Below are 17312 nucleotides of genomic sequence, written 5' to 3' on the forward strand. Positions count from 1 at the left end.
GATGAAGAGATTGACCTGCAGATGTTACAACTTTTCCACCCTGGACTCTCCATTGTCTTATCTCAACTTAGCCCCTGTGATCCCCGACTTCTCCCATTCTCTTAATTTCCTGGTCCTCACTTCAAAAGCCCATTTCTAGTGCCTCCCCGTGGCCTGACCTGATCCAGTTTGGTCATTTACAATTCTTGTGTTTTCTGTGCTAGATGCTAGAGACCACCAAAAACTCTGAGAGGAAAAGGAGTTAAGTACCCCACCAAACCTTGCTGCCAGGAAATAATGAAAGCAAGTCTTAGACCAAATTCCACCCTACATATAGACATTTATTAAATAACTATTTATCAGCATGCCGGTCCCAAACCAGTTCCTACAGCCTGTTCCGTGAGCTTGATGGGGTCCCAGCCCCTGTCCTTCCACACCCTCTGACCACCCTCCACATAGAACATTCATCAGGGCAGAGGGACCAGTAGCCAGCATCAAAACAGATCTCTCGGTTCTGCGTTAGACAAGGGACACTTGGAGACTTGGCTGAGGGGCTGGGCTCAGTCATCACCCCTTCCCTTCTGCACAGTTGATCTATTAGCTCCCTCCACCAATAGAACAGCCAACACTTACTGAGTTCTTGCTGTGTGCCAGGCACTGTGCGAAGCGCCTTGTAGATGTTATTTTATGCAGTCCCCATAATAACCATGTGACCTAGGAAGTATTAGAAGCCCTGTTTTACAACTAAGAAAGTGGAGCTTGGAGAAGTGACTTGTCCTAGTTTACAGGAATTAAAGGTGCCCAAAGTTAGAGGAATAAAGAAGGATTCCTCGAAGGATTCTTAAGCACTGCATCACCAGGGAAGCCCCAGAGAATACATTTAATGTAGTGCTGTTATATGCATTTTTTGATATAGTTTTGTTTTAACTCATACATATTGTTGTGCAGCTGGCCTTTTTCTATTCTATAGGTCTTTCTCATTATTTTTAACTACTGTTTGGCATTCCATGGTTATCATACACCATATTTTATTTAGCCTTTTCTCATTTTACTAATATTCGTGTAGCTTAATGTTAAAAAAAAAGAAGTTTCCTGTTTTGGAGAAATCTCAACTGAAACTTCAGAGCTGAGAACAGGGGGGCACAAGGACCTTTACTTCCAAAGAGCGCTGCTGACCATGCCCCTTGGGGCTAACAGTTCTGTGACTATCAGCCCCTGGCACCTATATCCAGTCTATATGTGGGAGGGCTTGGGAATCATTGAAAAAGATGCTTTAAAAGCAATTCGTTCAACCAATATTTGCTGAATGCCCACTTGTGCTCTGAGTGCTGTGACACAGGGTTTAATGGGACAGAGACCTCTGTCCTCATGAGGCTTTGATGGGGGCCTGGAGGATGCTTTAGCTTTTCTTGGTCCGGATCTCAGAGCCCCAGCGGTATGCAGTATGAGATCTCTCACACATGCGACAGTTGGGTGCATCCAGGGCTGTCTACCCACAGAGAGTGGGCAGTGGAGGAGAGGTTGGACCACTGGAGCTTGGCAGTGTGAGGAAGCTGCGTTCCTGAGGGTCACATGGAGGCTTGGAGAGGCGATGGGGTTCGAGCCATCTTCAAAAGACTCAGCCAAGAGGGTGCCTGCCTAGGTGTGGAGACCCGGGAAGAAATGGATGCAGCAGCGGCAGGGGCAGGGGGCAGGGGGACGGGGAAAGAAAGAGAAAGGGTCCAGAGAACTCAGGTAAAGAGCAAAATGGGAGGGCCCCACGGGGAGTTGGCAAAGAACTCCCTGCATGACTCTTCAGCTCATCTGTAAAATGGGGATAATAGGACCTCTTCAGGGGGTTGTTGTGAGGATGAAAATACTTAATACCCGCAAGCACAGTGCTTGGCCCAGAGCAAGAGTCGGGCCCCAAAGTGTCCCCTTGTAGGAGAGCTCTGCGGATGCTGTGGCAATCTGTCTTTGGCGCCCTCTGGTGGGGAAGATTCAAAGTGCCAGCTCTCTGTAGGCTCTTGGACCCTCCGGTCAGCAGGGTTCACTCACCCACAGGGTCCTTGCCAAGGGGAAGCTTCCCCTGGCTGGACACCTCCAATTCTGTCTCTGGCCACCGCTCTCCAGCAATCCACCCATCCTGGGTTCCCCTCGACCTTCTGGGCTGTGTTTATGTCCGAGTTCTCAGCTCTTCCAGCTCTGCCTGCCTGATTCCACATTTGGGCCACGGGAAACAGTCAGGAGCTCTAAAGGAGCAGCTCCCCGCCCAGAGTGGTCCCCTTGCCCTCCGTTTGTTGCAGCAAAAATAGAAATAAAGTCTCCCCTCTCCTGAGAACAAGGAAAATAAAGGCAACAGTGAACAGGCTACTGAAGAAACATAACCTGGCCTGAAAGAGTTAATCACGCCTAGTTTTATTTTAACTGTTACTAAAACTAGATTTGTAATTCACAAAGCTAATCTATCACTCTTTAACACTATGTGAATTACATCCTGGCCTGCCTTGTAGCAAATCACCCCTTGTAGCATTTGCATTTCAAAAAGAAGTTCACCTGCCAATAACGCTGAGACAAAGGGACCCAATTACAGGGCTGTCTGATGCCAGTTGTGACTGTTTTGAAATAATGCAGGAAGAAGAAGAATGCAAGACCTTCACTGTTTTGATGCTTATCATATATCCTGGACTGCAAGCCCCACATATAAAATCTTCTCAGAGTCCTGAGGTGGTAGTGGGGGAGGGGTGGGGGAGGGGAGGGGTGGGGGAGGGGCGGGGTAGGGAGGGGTGGGGAGGGGGAGGGGCGGGGTAGGGAGGGGGGAGTTATGGGGAGGGGAGGCGAGGGGAGGGGAGGGGTGAGGGAGGGGTGGGGAGGGGTGATGGAGGTGTGGGGAGGGGTGAGGGAGGGGTGATGGAGGGGTGGGGAGGGGTGGAGAGGGGAGGGGTGGGGGAGGGGAGGGGAGGGGTGGGGGGAGGGAAGGGGAGGGGTGGGGAGGGGGGAGGGAAGGGGAGGGGTGGGGAGGGGGAGGGGAGGGGAGGGGTGGGGTGGGGTGGGGTGGGGAGGGGAGGGGAGGGGTGGGGTGGGGAGGGGAGGGGAGGGGTAATGTGGCATGAGAGCTGACAACCCCTCCCTTCCCACGCCCACGGCACACACCACTAATCAAGAACAATCTTTTCCACTGAGCCCCAGTAAGGCTCCGTATCTTTTCCAATGCAGTGCTCCAAGCACGATCATCAGTGGTTCATAATGGTGCTGGAAATCATGCCATTCTTCACTTTCCTCTTCTAACATACACCCCCTTCTTCTCACTCCCTGTCAGCTGCCCACTTCCACATGTTTTCTCCTCCTTCCTTCTCTACCTCTACATGCCCAAATCCTCTCCATCCCTAAATGCCAAGCACCTTTTAGAAAGCACTTTCCAACCTCCTAACCTCCCAAACTAGCAGTTATCTCTCTCTCCGATTTTATTTTGCAACTTTCTAATATCTTCTGCCTTAAATTATGGGTATGGTCATCTCACGTCCTCTGGTGGATGTGATACTTCTTAGGGGCTAGAACGGTATTTTGTTCATCTGGATATTTCCTAGAGACTGACCCAGACTCTTTCCCAAAAAGAGGAAGAATAAAGATTTGCTAAACTGAATTGGCACCCTCAAAGATGGTTAAAAGCATGAAGGATTTAAAGGGGAAATAATCTTGCCAGAATAGCTCCCATTTATTGAGTACTTACACTCGCTAGGCGATCCGTCAGCATTAGCTCGTTTAATTCGGTGATTACCCTATGGCGTAGCTAGCGTTATTACTCCCAATTTACAAATGATGACACTGAAACCAGACATACTAAGTAACATGCCGAAAGCTAACCCACTAAGCAGCAGCCAAGAAGCATTCAAACGCTCGAAGTGTGGTCCCGGAGCCCATAGGCCTAACCGCCACTCTATGCTAATCTTTACCAGGTACATGTGCTGATATTAATGTCAGGATCAACAGCAGCTAACATTTAGGAAGTGCCACCTGGCTTTCTAAACTCCTCACACGTAATAACTTATTTCACCTTAATAAGAACTTAAGAAGTCGATACTGTAATAACTGCCATTTAACAAATGAAAAAATTGAGGCACAAAGACACTAAGTAACTTGCTCAAGGGTACACAGCTGGGATTTAAGCCCAGGCAGGACTTAATTACCACACTCTTTTATTTCTCTACAAGCAGGGTAATCATTTTACATGCTAAACTTATGATGCCCATTTCATGGAAGAAACTAAGACTCTAACCTGCCAATACTAAGTAGCCTGCCCAACTCAAAAAGAAAGGGGCTATCAGATATTTGACATCAGACAGTGTCAAGAGGTTTTGGAGAATAACTCTCACCACAGTGTTCCAAAAGTGGCAGCAGCCAGTTGGTCACTAGATGCTCGTGGTATTCTCTGTTGCGTGAGGCCTTGGGACCAACAATTCCTCCTCCCTCAACCCTTGCTTTAAAAATTCCCCACTCAATGCTGGGAGATGCCTACAAATTCCCTGATGTCCCTACCTGGTAATGGATGACATGCTGGACTTTAGGAATATCCAGGCCCCGAGCTGCCACATCTGTTGCCAGGAGAACACAACTGTGGTGGAGAGAGAAAGCTCATTAATAATAACTAACGGCTATCATTTATCAAATTCTTACCACTGAGTACTCTAAACACAACAATCCTTACAAACACTCTACGAGACAATACTATTACATATGTCCCTTTGACAGATAAAGAAGCTGAGGCTCAGAGAGATTAACTTCCCAAGGTATATATATGGCTGTTCAGTTGTGGAGCCAGGATCCAAACCTGGGTTTCACTGGCCGCAATCGACAAGCCACACGCTGCAATAATAAAGACTACCTCAAGTGCATTAAATGGGGCCATACTCTAGGTCGGTGACCTCATCTCCTATCACCCTCCCACTTAATTCCCTCCAGTCGCACAGGCGTCCTTGCTCTCCTCGCTCTTCCTCAAACATGCCAAACCTGCTCTTGCCTCCCAGCCTGTGCACTTAGTGCACCTTAGGCCATAAAGGTCTTCCTCAGATATTCACATTTCCTTACTTTCTTCTACTCTCTGCTCAAATCTCACCTTATGAGAAAAGCCTCCCAGACCACACACCCACAGTCTGCACAACTCCCTATACAACTTTACTTCTTAGCACTTAGCACCACTTGACGAACTGCATACTTACTTCTCAGTTTATTACCTCCCTCCCCTGGGATGTAAACTCTATGACAGCAGGGACTTTGTACTACTCACTATTCTATTACCAGCCCCTAGAACAGTGCCAGGTTCACAGCAAGCACTCAATAATATGTACTGGGTGATGTTTCTTAATGTATGTGTAGTTTAAGGGGAGTCAAAAGCACCTGACGTATGTCTTAAAAACTTAAGATTTTAGGCCCTTCAGGGTCCCCACTTCCTGTATCTCTGAGATAGGGCTGCGGAATATGATGCAAACTAAAGTTTGTAAAATATTAAACCACCGCTCTAAGTCAAGGTCAGCAAACTTTTTCTGTCAAGGGCCAGAGGGTAAACTATTTTTGGCTTCGTGGGTGATGTCTGTTGAAACTACTCAACTCTGCCATTATAGCACAAAAACAGCTATAGACAATACATAAATAGGCCTCGCTGTGTTCCGATAAAACTTTACTTATAAAAACAGGCAACAAGCCAGATCTGGCCCATGGGCTATCGTTTGCCAACTCCTGATCCAATGAACCACTAACTCTACTTACTAACATTCAGAGGGAAGTGAACCACTTGTTCTTTAAACTAATCTGTAACCGGTAACCTGACAAAACAATGTGGGCAGAAGCCAATTTAAAGCCCAGCTTCCCAGGCCCTCATTTTGACAATCTGCCCCGTGCTGCCTGCCTGACCATCACTCTGGCCCAAGAGCAGATGGACACGACAGCGTGAGCTCCGCAGTCTGACAGGCTGGTCTGAGGCCCAGCTCTACCACTTCCAAGCTGAGAAACCTTGGGCAAGCTTATGTGCTTTTCTAAACCTTACTTTTTTTAATCTATAAAATAAGAATAATGACAAGTGGTAAGTATTAAAGCTAACATTTAGCAAGCTCATACCATGTGCCAAGCACTGTTCCGAACACTTCAAATGCATAAGTTCACTTACTCCTCAGAGCAACCCTCTGCCATAACTTCTATTATTATACTGATTATGAGAAAACTGAAACACAAAGTAATCTGACCAGCTAGAAGTGACACAGCCAGGATTTGATCTCAAGCAGTCCGCTTCCAGTCTGTGCTCTTAACCATGACTCTATTCTTCTTCTCAAGGATGTTACAAGTGAATGAATGTAATAATGTATCTAAAATGCAAGCACAATACTTAATCTGTTGTTAAGTGTTCAATAATAATAGGTATTATTGTCACCATTACTCATTATTAAAGAAGTTTCTGTTGGGCATTCCCAGCAACCAAATGTACTAGATGAGAGTAAGCCTGCCTCACGCTGTGCAAAAAAAAAAGGCTACCTTCTACCGATAAGGCTCCCACGAGAGAAGGTAGCTTCCCACCATCCTGGTGACCTAGACCCAATGGCTAATCTGTGCGCAGGCCTGACTTACTCCTCCAGATGGGCAAACTGCTCCAGGTTTCTGAGCCTCTGCTTCTGGTGCATGCAGGCATGTAGGGTCAGTGGCATGATATCCAGGACTTTGAGGAGCCCAGAGAGGCGTTTGATGCAGGAGATACTGTTGGCAAACACTAAGGTGCGGCCTGCATACTGCATCAGGAAGTAGTGCAGATATAAGTCTTTCTCATCAGTCTCACAATGGATCTTGGTCTCTGTAAGTGTCTCTACCGTGGCCTCCTTTCTTGTAAGGTCGATGACCTTGGGCTTGCCCCTCATGCCAATCTTCTGCATGAGGAGGTCAAGTTTGGCAGTTTTGTCAATTTTCTTAGCGTGCTTCTTGTGAAGGATTCGAGCAGGAGCTTGATGTACCAGGGTCAGCGTGGCCGAAAAAACAAGTGTCTGTCTCTTTGGGTTGTACTGGGAATCACTGAGCATCTCTAGCAGCTTTGAGAGCTCAGCAAAGTGGCCTTTCTCAACCATGCGGTCAGCCTCATCGACCACCAGGCACCTACGGATCCAGACAGACCCACATCACCTGGTTAGCAGCAGGTAAGAGGAGTCATCCACAGCATACTCTACCACCCCACCACCCCCAGGGCCCTCAACCAATCTCCCTCACACATGCTCGGTTTTCTAAAGGCCCAAGTCTGGCTAGTACCACACCATGGCACTTTGTAACAGGGAGAAGGCACTGCACACTGTACCATGTCACCTCAGGTCCGCTTCAGAACAGGGGGTGGGGGCAAGGGGGAGGTACTGTTTCTCACCTGAGCTGCCGAAGGTTGCTCAAATGAGGGTGCTTTTCTTTAACTAGCTCCCACAGCCGGCCTGGAGTGGCAATCACAATCTCAGGCTGACGGTTCAGCATCCTCTGCTGTTTCTGTGTGGACATTCCACCAACCAAAATAGCAGTTTTAATGCCTATGGTACACAAAACAAAAGGGACACTGTTATTCAGACTAATTGCTCAGTTCTTCCAACGCTGACACAGGCGCCCCCAGATTAGTAAAGGCTGCCAGTCACCAGCACAGCTCCCCTCTCCAGGGGGGTGCTAAGAGCTGGCTTGCCCTGTTGATGCCATTGCTAGAGGGCTTACCAGGTCTTCTATATGATCTAGGCCCTGACTATTTCCCCAACCTCATTTTTTTCTACTCTTTCCCCTCCAACCACACCAGTAGGGCTGGATTTGAACCCAGGCATGGTGACATCCAAAGCTCTGGAAAAAATGAGCAGTGGTGCACCACAGTGCTGGGAAAGATGTAACTTGTAGCTGTGACACACCTCCCCTAGGAGTTCCTGCCCATGCCCCTCAATTAAAATTAAACTGAATCTCCTCTGATGGCTAGTGTTCTCTTCTCCTCTCTAGTGGAGGACTTCGCAAGGTAGCCAGTATGGAAGGAACACAAAGGATCATGCAAGCAAAGCGCTTAGTAAAGTGCCTTGTAATACACAGTCAGAGCTTGATAAGTAACTGCTCCTTTTACTATAAAATTGAAACCCCGACTCTGCAGCCTTCCCCAAAGAATTCCCTGAAAAAGTTAAGTTCTAATGCCCTAAGGCAGGAGTCAGCAAACCTTTCCAACAGTAAACATTTTTGGCCCTGTGGGCTAAATGGTCTCTGTACAATTACTACCTCTATTCCGCTCTGCATTGGTGATGCAAAAGTGACCATAGACATATGTAAATAAGTGGGTGTGGCAGCACTTTATTTACAAAAAAAAAAAAAAAAAGAAACCCAAACAGTGGTTTGCCAAACGCTGCCCCAAGTATCTACTGTATCCAGTAAGTTAACCAATTTCCTATGCAGCTAGAATAGCATTAGCTATGTGTTATCCTTGGGAGAATAAAGAATGTGTCACTCAAACAGTTTTCTGTCGGGCTTAATTCTCTGGCAGGAGAGAAAGATTCCCCCTAGTGGGCGGGCACAGCTGATTCACCTCTGCCACCCCAGCTACTGGAATCCTTTCAGGCAACATTTATTAAACGGAATTAAACCTCACCTGTAAACTTGGCCACAGCATCAATGTGTTGTTTGACTTGAACGGCTAGCTCTCGAGTGGGAGCCAGAACCAGTCCAAGCAGAGGACGCCTTGGATGTGCAATTCTGCCACCCAATTCTTGTTTGAACTTTCTAGTCTGCTCTTCATCAAGCCTGTCCTCCTTGTTTTCATCCTGTTTGGGAATGGGCGTCTCCCTGATCAGGGAAGAAGGTCCTTCACCGGCATCATCATCATCATCATCACAGGAGGGCAGCACCTGGTCTGAGACTGTAGCTCCAATCTTGGCTCTTGCCTGGCTGCGTGGTGCTCTAGCCTTCGCTCCAGCCTCCCTGGGCAGTGCTTCCAATCTCAGCAGGCAAAGCTCCAGACTCAGTTCCAGCCCTGCCTGGTGATCCTGTCTCAACGCCAGCCTCATTACTGGTCTTCCCAAGTGGTGCTCCTGTGTTACTTAGAGCTGGGATAGGCTTCTTCTTCACCTGCCACTGCAGCACCGCATGAATCATTGGAATGGCAAAGGCAAGAGTTTTCCCACTTCCTTAGAAGCAGAACAAAAAACAAACAAAAACAGTGTCAATCAACAGATGTACATACTTTTGCCTGAGGTTCTATCCTTTACACGGAATGAGGGACCCTGACATAGCCAAGTGCCACCCTGACCAATCCAAAGCTCCTTCTACCCTACACAGGTACAGCACCCCTACAGCTCTGCAACCAGAGGGCACCAGTAATTAGGAGTCTGAGGAAAAGTCTGACAGACTGGCATTGCGGGCTGAGGTCACCAATAAACTACAGACAAATGTCCAAACAATGAAACCCTAAAGAGATGGGCAAGTTGTGTGTGTGTGTGTGTGTGTGTGTGTGTCTGTTGCTGTTGTGAAGGAACACAAAATTGAAGGGTAAGGAATGAACATCTGTACAATACTTTCCCAAAACCTTTCTCTGGTGGGGAAGGAGGGAGTAAAAGAAAATTTTCTTAGTTTTCGAGAAAACTTTAAAACTTCTGTCTATGCTTGAACATTTTCAAACTAGCCTTTGAACGTATATGGAGCCCAAGTATTCACACCATCTGTGTGGACAAAAACAAACAAAACAAAACACTTCAAGCTGAGAATTTAAAGTGGTTCCAAAATTAAAATGCCTCAAGCAGAAGCAAATAAGTGATCTCTTTATGAAGAAACTTTTATCACAGAACTCAAAGAACTCTCAGAGGTAATTTTCAGAGGAAAATGAGCATCTCTCAGGAACGAGGTACTATAAGCAAGAACTATAACAACAACAAAAAAGAAAGCAAAAACAAACTCATAAAACTTCAGATAAGAAAAACAGCACTTTTCATCAGAAACAACAAATGCTACAAAACAGTGCAATGACATCTTTATCTGAAGACCTGGGGAAAAAAATCTGACAATCTACAACTCTACACTTAGCAAAAATCTCTTTCAAAACAAAATGCAAACTAAAGACTTTTGTAGGTATACAAAAGCTGAAAGAATTTATCATCAGCAGACCTGGTATACAAGAAATATTAAAGAAAGTCTTTCATGTAAAACAAAAGATGATATTCGCTGAAAATCTGGATCAACACGAAGGAATGAAGAGCACCAGAAACGGTGACATGGATAAATATTAAAAATGTCTTTTTCTTATTAAAACTTCTTTAAAAAATAATGGATTATTTAAAGCAAAAATAATAAAAATGTGTTTGGGGATTTCTAACACATAAAGTATAAAACAAAAAGCACAAAGCAAAGAAAAAATGGAATTATACTCTTGTTAACGTTCTTGTACTATATGTAAGGTAGTATATTATCACTTGAAGGCAGAGTATGATATACTAAAGACATCATCTGCGAACCCAAAAGCAACCTCCAAAAGGACATAACAAAGAGTTATAGCTAATAAGACAATAAAAAGATAAAATAGTATCACAAATATTCAATCCAAAAGAAGGTAGAAGAGTAACAAAGGAATAAACAATAGTTGGGAAAAATAGAAAACAAATAGCAAAACAGATTAAAACCCAACCATTATCAATAATCACATGAAATGTAAACGACCTCAACACAATTAAAAGACAGATAGTTGGATTAAACAGCAAGACCCAATTGTATGCTGCCTATAAGAAACTCGCTTTGAATAGAAAGATATAAATAGGACAAAAGTACAAGTATGGAAAAAGACACACCATGCTAACATTAATCAAAATAAAGCTGGAAAAGCTACATTAATAACCTGACAAAGGAGATTTTAGAACACAGAATACTTCAGGGAAAAAGAGGGCCTTTTCATAATGAAAAAACTGAATTCATTTAGAGGATACAATAGTCCTAAACATTTATGCATCTAATAACAGGGTTTCAACATTCACAAAACAAAAACTAACTGAACTGCAAGTAGTAAACTATCACTCAAGAAAAAATAAAAATATTTCTAATATGGTAAAGTAATTAAGTTCATAATTAAAAACCATCCTATACAGAAAAGTGCAAGCACAGATGAATTCTACCAAATATTTAAGGAAGGAAAATGCCAATTCTATACACACTCTTTCAGAAAATTGAAGGGAATACTTCAACTCACTCTGAGGCCTGCATTACTCTGATTCCAAAATCAGTCAAAGACATTACAAGAAGACAAAACTACAAACCAATATCCTATTAACAGAAATTCAAAAACCATTAACAAAATTTTAGCAAATCAAATCCAACAATGTACAAATAATACACTGTGACTAAGTTCAGTTTATCATCATTATCAACAAACTGAAAATAAAAAAAAACATATATCTCAATATACGCAGAAAAGGCGTTTAAAAGAACACAGTAACCATTCCTGATAAAAATCTTTCTGCAAACTAGAAACAGAAGAGAATTTTCTCAACCTGACAGAGGACAAATAGGAAAAAACCTACTGCTAACATCACACTTAATGATGAAACACTGAATATCTTTCCCCAAAGATCAGGAACGAAGCAATGATGCCCACTATAGCACTTCAATTCCAGTTGTACTGGAGTTTTAGCCGGTGCAACACATAAGACAAAAATAAACAAAAGGCACCCAGACTGGATGAATAATCATCTTTGAAGAAAATCCTATATAATCTTCAAGAAACCAGTTGATGGTACCAAGTTGCAGGATACAAGATCAATATACAAAAATGCAGATTTCTATTTATTAGCATCAGAAATAGGAAATCTTAAATTACCATTTACAAAAGCATCGAAAATATGACGTACTTAAGGATAAATCTAATAGATGTGCATACACTGAAAACTACAAAGCGCTGCTAAGAAAAACTGAAGACCTAAAAAAAATGGAGAGCTATACCACATTCATGGACTGGAAGATTCTATATTGTCCAGATGTCATGTCCTCAGTTGGCTCTATAACCAATGCAATCCCAATCCGAATACCAGCTGACTTTTTTGTAGAAATTGAAAAACTGACTTTAAAATTCACCTTGAAACGCCAAGGGCCTAGAATAGCCAAAATAACTTTTAAAAAGAACAAAACTGGAGGACTTATGCTACCTGATTTTAAGACTTATTCTAAAGCTGCTGTATCCAACATAGTGACGTATTGGGAAAACAGTAAAGATAGACAAATAGATCAATGGCAAAGAAAAGACTCCAGAAATAGACCCACACCTATATGGTCACTGATTTTCAAAAAAGATGCAAAGGCAATTCAGTGGAGAAAGAGTAGTTTTTCAACAAACGGTGCTGGAATAATTAGGTAGCCACATGCAAAACAAAACCAAACCTTTGATCTGTATTTCTCCCCATAAAAGTTAACACAGGAAGGATCAGACTGAAACACAGAACCTAAAACTAGTAACACTTCTACAAGAAAATATAGGAGAAAATCTTTGTGATCTTGTGTTAGGCAAAGGATTCTTAGGTAAGCACATCTGTAAAAGAAAAAGTGATCACTTAAACTTCATCAAAATAAGTAACTCTTGCTCTTCGAAAGACACTGTAAGGAGAATGAAGAAATAAGCCACAGACTGGGAGAAAAAAAAGCACATCACATATCTGATAAAGGAGGTGTATCTAGAATATATTATGAATTCAATAATAGGAAAACCACAACCCAATTAAAACATGGGCAAAAGAACTAAACAGACACCACCAAAGAAGATAATATGGATACAATTAGGCACTGGAAAAGACGCTGCTCAACGAGTCACTAGGGAAATACCAATGAAAGCCACCAGGAAATATCACTAAAATTTTTAAAGTCTAAATCAAATTAAAGACTGACCACACCAAGTACTGGCAAGGACATGGACCAATCTGAACTCTCATAACCTGGTGATTATGTAAAATGGTACAATCACTTTGGAAAACTCCTAAAAAGTTACATTTACCATAAGACCTAGCCATTCCACACCTAGGTATTTACCCAACAGAAATCAAAGCATATATCCATACAAAGACTGATACACCAATATTTATGATAGTTTTACTTGTAAATGCCAAAAACTAGGAAGAACAGAACTATATCCATCAATAGACAGATAAACAAACTGTACTCTATCCATACAGTGGAATACTACTCATCCATAAAAAGAAACGAACCATTGGTATTTGCAGTAACATGGCTGAACCTCAAAGTATGCTGAGTTAAAGAGCAGACACTCTCCCTCCCCAAAATACATATTGTATGATTCCATTTTAAAATTCTGGAAAATGCAAACTAATTGATAGCGATAGAAAGACTATCAGAGGTTACCTGGGGATGAACAAGGAGGGGAGCCTAGGTAGGGAAGGAGGGATTATTAAGGGGCCCAAACATCTTTTGGGGGTGATGGATATATTCATTATCTGCATTGGCAGCAGTTTGCCCACAGCCCCAAAAGTCTTTGAGACTAGGACCTGTGGATTCACAGCATTCCACAGAAATAGCCTGATAGGAGCTGTGGTATAAATCCAAATGTCAATCTCTAGCCACAGTGGCTCACATCTCTCCTCTGCCTTCCGGAAACAGGCTTCCAGGCCTCTCTGCACATACCAAAGTAGTGTAGCCGAATGCTTAACAGCACATAGACCTAGTCTAGAACTATTCAAGCACTACCGCTTTTCAGTGGGGCAGTTTTAGGGACACTGTCTACCCTCTATGAGGCCGAGTTTCCTCTTCAGTAAGATGGGAATAATAACGGAACCTACCTCAGGGTAGTTTTGAGAAACTGAGTTCATGCAGGTAACACAGGGCGTGACGTATTTTAAATGTTAAATAAATGTTCTAAGGTATTACTATTACCTCCATGCCCCTTTCCTGGCTTTTTCTCCCTCTTCCATTTTTATGACTCTTATACAGGACCTCATCTCAAGTTTCCTGACCACACTTCCAGAAATCCAAGGCACAGAGTGTCTAGATCAGGGGTCCCCAACCCCCAGGCCATGGACCGGTAGCAGTCCGTGGCCTGTTAGGAACCAGGCCGCACAGCAGGAGGTGAGCGGCCGGTGAGTTAGCGAAGCTTCATCTGTATTTACAGCCGCTCCCCATTGCTCAAATTACTCCCTGAGCTCGGCCTCCCGTCAACATTATGGTGAACTGTATGATTATTTCGTTATATATTACAATGTAACTAACAGTAATAGAAATAAAGTGCACAATAAATGTAATGCACTTGAATCATCCTGAAACCACCACCCACCCCCTTCCGTGGAAAAACTGTCTTCCACAAAACTGGTCCCTGGTGCCAAAAAGGTTGGGGACCGCTGGTCTACATGGTCTAGCTCTGAAATGGAGCAGGACCCTATGGTCCTCACCTCCCATGTCCTCTGCCTGCCTTTGTCTGTGGAAAAACTTCAGCCAAAGAATAAGTTTAATCAGAGAAGTGAGAAAATGCAGAAGCAAAGGAAAGCAGTCCAACAAGACCAAATCATAAAAGTTTAGTCAATAAGCATAGCTAAGGACCTTTAGTTCCTTCTCAAGGGCTATAGATAATATTCTGAGCCATATCCTGTGAGCTGTCTTGTAGATACCTTCTGTGTATCTACAGATAAAACGCCCACCAGGTGGAAAAAGTTAACTACATGATGACCAGACTGTAGCCATGACATAACCTGCCATTCCGAGAACTGGCCTCAAGAAAATGGAAACAAACCGACCCTGGAACTGAAGATTGACTGTACTTAAAACAATGAAGACGATGCTGGTCAGACCACCAATGACCAATTTCAAGATCACCGTCAACAGCTGACTCTGCTGTTTCTGCATGCGGCCCCCTCCCCTCCATCTATAACAGCTCTTGTCCACTGGATGGGGGCGGGGGGTCGGCCTTCAGACAGGAGCACCCCCCACCCTGCCCCCCCACCGCCCCCGTTGCCGGAATCCAAAATAAAGCTAACTTTCCTTTCCACCAAGCTGGCCTCTTTATTGGCTTTTGAGCGGCGAGCAGCTGGACCCACTTTTGGTTACAGTTCTATGCCATACAATATAGTAGCCACTAGCCACACACAGCTGTCACATTCTTAAAAGGTGGTTACTCTAAACTGAGATGGGCGGCAAGTTGAAAATACACATCAGAGTCTGAAAACAGTATAAAAATAAGAATGTAAAATATCTCAATAATTTTACATTCATTGCGTACTGAAATATGCTATGTAGTTGGTTAAATATATTGTTAAAATTAATTTTCACTTTCTAAAAACCTTTTTTAATATGGCTCCTAGGAAATTTTAACTTACATATGTGGCTCACATTACATATATATTTCTATTGGTTATTGCTGGTCAAGTTAGACTAATAGTTCCAGGCTTGTATTGCTCTTTCCCCCATCAGTAGTTGAGTCTCCCCAGGGTGAGTCAACCTGTCCTGGCTTCACAAAGTCTTAGATGGCCCAAGGAATGAGGGATCTTCAAACAATGCCTAGTCCCAACAGTCACCTCCTGCCCAAATCTGCCTACCAAATCCACCCAAAGGTTATCACAAACGCAAATCCTTCCAATGCCAATAAACCCACCAACTCCCAACGCAGCCCTTTTTATCTTTGGACAACTCTTGCGAATGAGACACTTCTTCCTTATACTAATGAAGATCTACCTCTCCAGAGGGCTGATCTTAGCCCTACTTTACCTCTGAGCCATTCAGAAAAGGCTCAAGACCTGGAAAAAAACTACCATTTACAGATCACTTACAATGCACTGTGTAAATTTTAGTTTACTATTGTTTTTTGTTACTAGTTTGCTATTGTGTAAATGTATAAATTTAGTAGGCACTTACATTTAACCCACATAGCAAAAGAAGCAGGTACTGTAGTTGTCCATCTCCATTTTATAATAGGGTCTACAGGGCGCAGAGAAATAAAGTGACCTGCCTAGGGCACCAATCAGGAAGTGGCCTCTTTCAACCCAGAGCTCGCCGACCTCTGAAAACCTTCACTCAACAGTGCTTTTGTGGTCGTGCCCCCAACATTCCCGTCTCCCAGCCAACCAGCCTGTTAGCAGCCACAAGCTCAATCCAGAAGCAATCTTGCCCTGGCCAGATAAGGATGCCCTTACCTGTCTCAGCAGCCCCAAGGATGTCCAGTTTGTCACGAATGGCAGGTGCCAAGGTCAGAGCTTGGACTGGTGTGGGCGCAGAGAAGCCTAGGAAGCTGAGCGCTCGGAGAACTGGCTTGGGTACAAACAGATCCTTCCAAGCTGATACATCTGCCTTGTGATCACGCATTTCAGGCATCCACGTCTTTGCTCTTTTGGGCACCTTTGGAGTAGTACCCTGGGGAGGCTCTGATTTTTTTTTCCCTTTCTTGTTCTTCTTTTTTGGAACCGTCTGGGCCGGGCTTTCTGATGCCATCTCCCCTACCTCTGGATCAGGACAAACTGTGCCATCTCCCTGGGGCCCTGGCTCAGTATCTTTGCCCTCAAACACTTTCTGGGCACTGCTTCCTTCAGTTTCCACAGCTCTACTCTTCTTCAACTTCATCTTCTTCTTTGAGGAGGTAGACTCTCCTTCCTCCTCTCCTTCTGAAACAGCTTGTGACTTTCTCTTCTTGGGCTCCTCCTTTGAGAAGAGACTGGAGGAACCCTCCCCAGAGGAGACCAACTGATAATCCGTCAGTTCCTCAAAGCACACCAAGTCATCCATCTGTCCGTTTGCAAACATATTTGGGTCAATCTTCACCTGCTTCCATTTTCCCACAACTTTGATGCCCTTCCTCTGAATTCTGCCATAGTTTGGTGGCTCTGGCCTCGATTTTTTCTCTTTCAGCTTCATGGTTGCTGAAAAGGAGAGAAATGTTCCATTAGATTGGCAACTGAGAAGCACAGGGTTCTGAGGCAACAGATAGTTTCTAAGCAGCCTACAGAGTATCACGCCCTGCAAAGAAGTGAAGACACAAAGATGGCTCTAACGCTGATGCTGCCAGCTAGAGAAGATCAAAGAAGGAAAGAAATGTACCCGCAGAGCGGGCAGCTTGGCCTGCAACAGAGGGGACACAGGAGGTGTGGCAAAGACACATGAGCAAGATCTGGTGTGCATTCCAGATGCAATGACGACCGCTTGTGTGCCCTTGGCAGCTCCTGCTTAATCCTCTCTGAACCTCAGCGTTCTCATATTTTTAAAAGGGGGGAGGGGTTTACTAGCTAGGTCACAAAATGTTCTCTGCAATAAATAACATTCTCTAAAGCATGGTGGGTGAAGCCTGCCACTCCCAAGCCACTCTGAAGGTTGAATAAGAATCTGAGGGGGTCGCTGGAGGGTGGGTGAGGGGGACAGCTTTA

The 17312-nt window shown here is 44.1% G+C and overlaps 1 protein-coding gene across 1 annotated transcript; it reads right to left on the minus strand.

The window, feature by feature from the left end:
• Nucleotides 1-4152: 4152 nt before the first annotated feature.
• Nucleotides 4153-16807, minus strand: LOC130707521 (ATP-dependent RNA helicase DDX24-like). Its single transcript, XM_057542479.1, is given in 6 exon segments — nucleotides 4153-4570; nucleotides 6574-7089; nucleotides 7349-7502; nucleotides 8582-8934; nucleotides 8936-9116; nucleotides 16092-16807. Coding segments are annotated over 6 exon segments (2019 nt in total). The 5' UTR covers nucleotide 16807; the 3' UTR covers nucleotides 4153-4470.
• Between the last annotated feature and the right edge of the window lie 505 nt (nucleotides 16808-17312).

This window comes from Balaenoptera acutorostrata, chromosome 3 (genome assembly GCF_949987535.1).
Source record: "Balaenoptera acutorostrata chromosome 3, mBalAcu1.1, whole genome shotgun sequence".
Taxonomy (NCBI): domain Eukaryota; kingdom Metazoa; phylum Chordata; class Mammalia; order Artiodactyla; family Balaenopteridae; genus Balaenoptera; species Balaenoptera acutorostrata.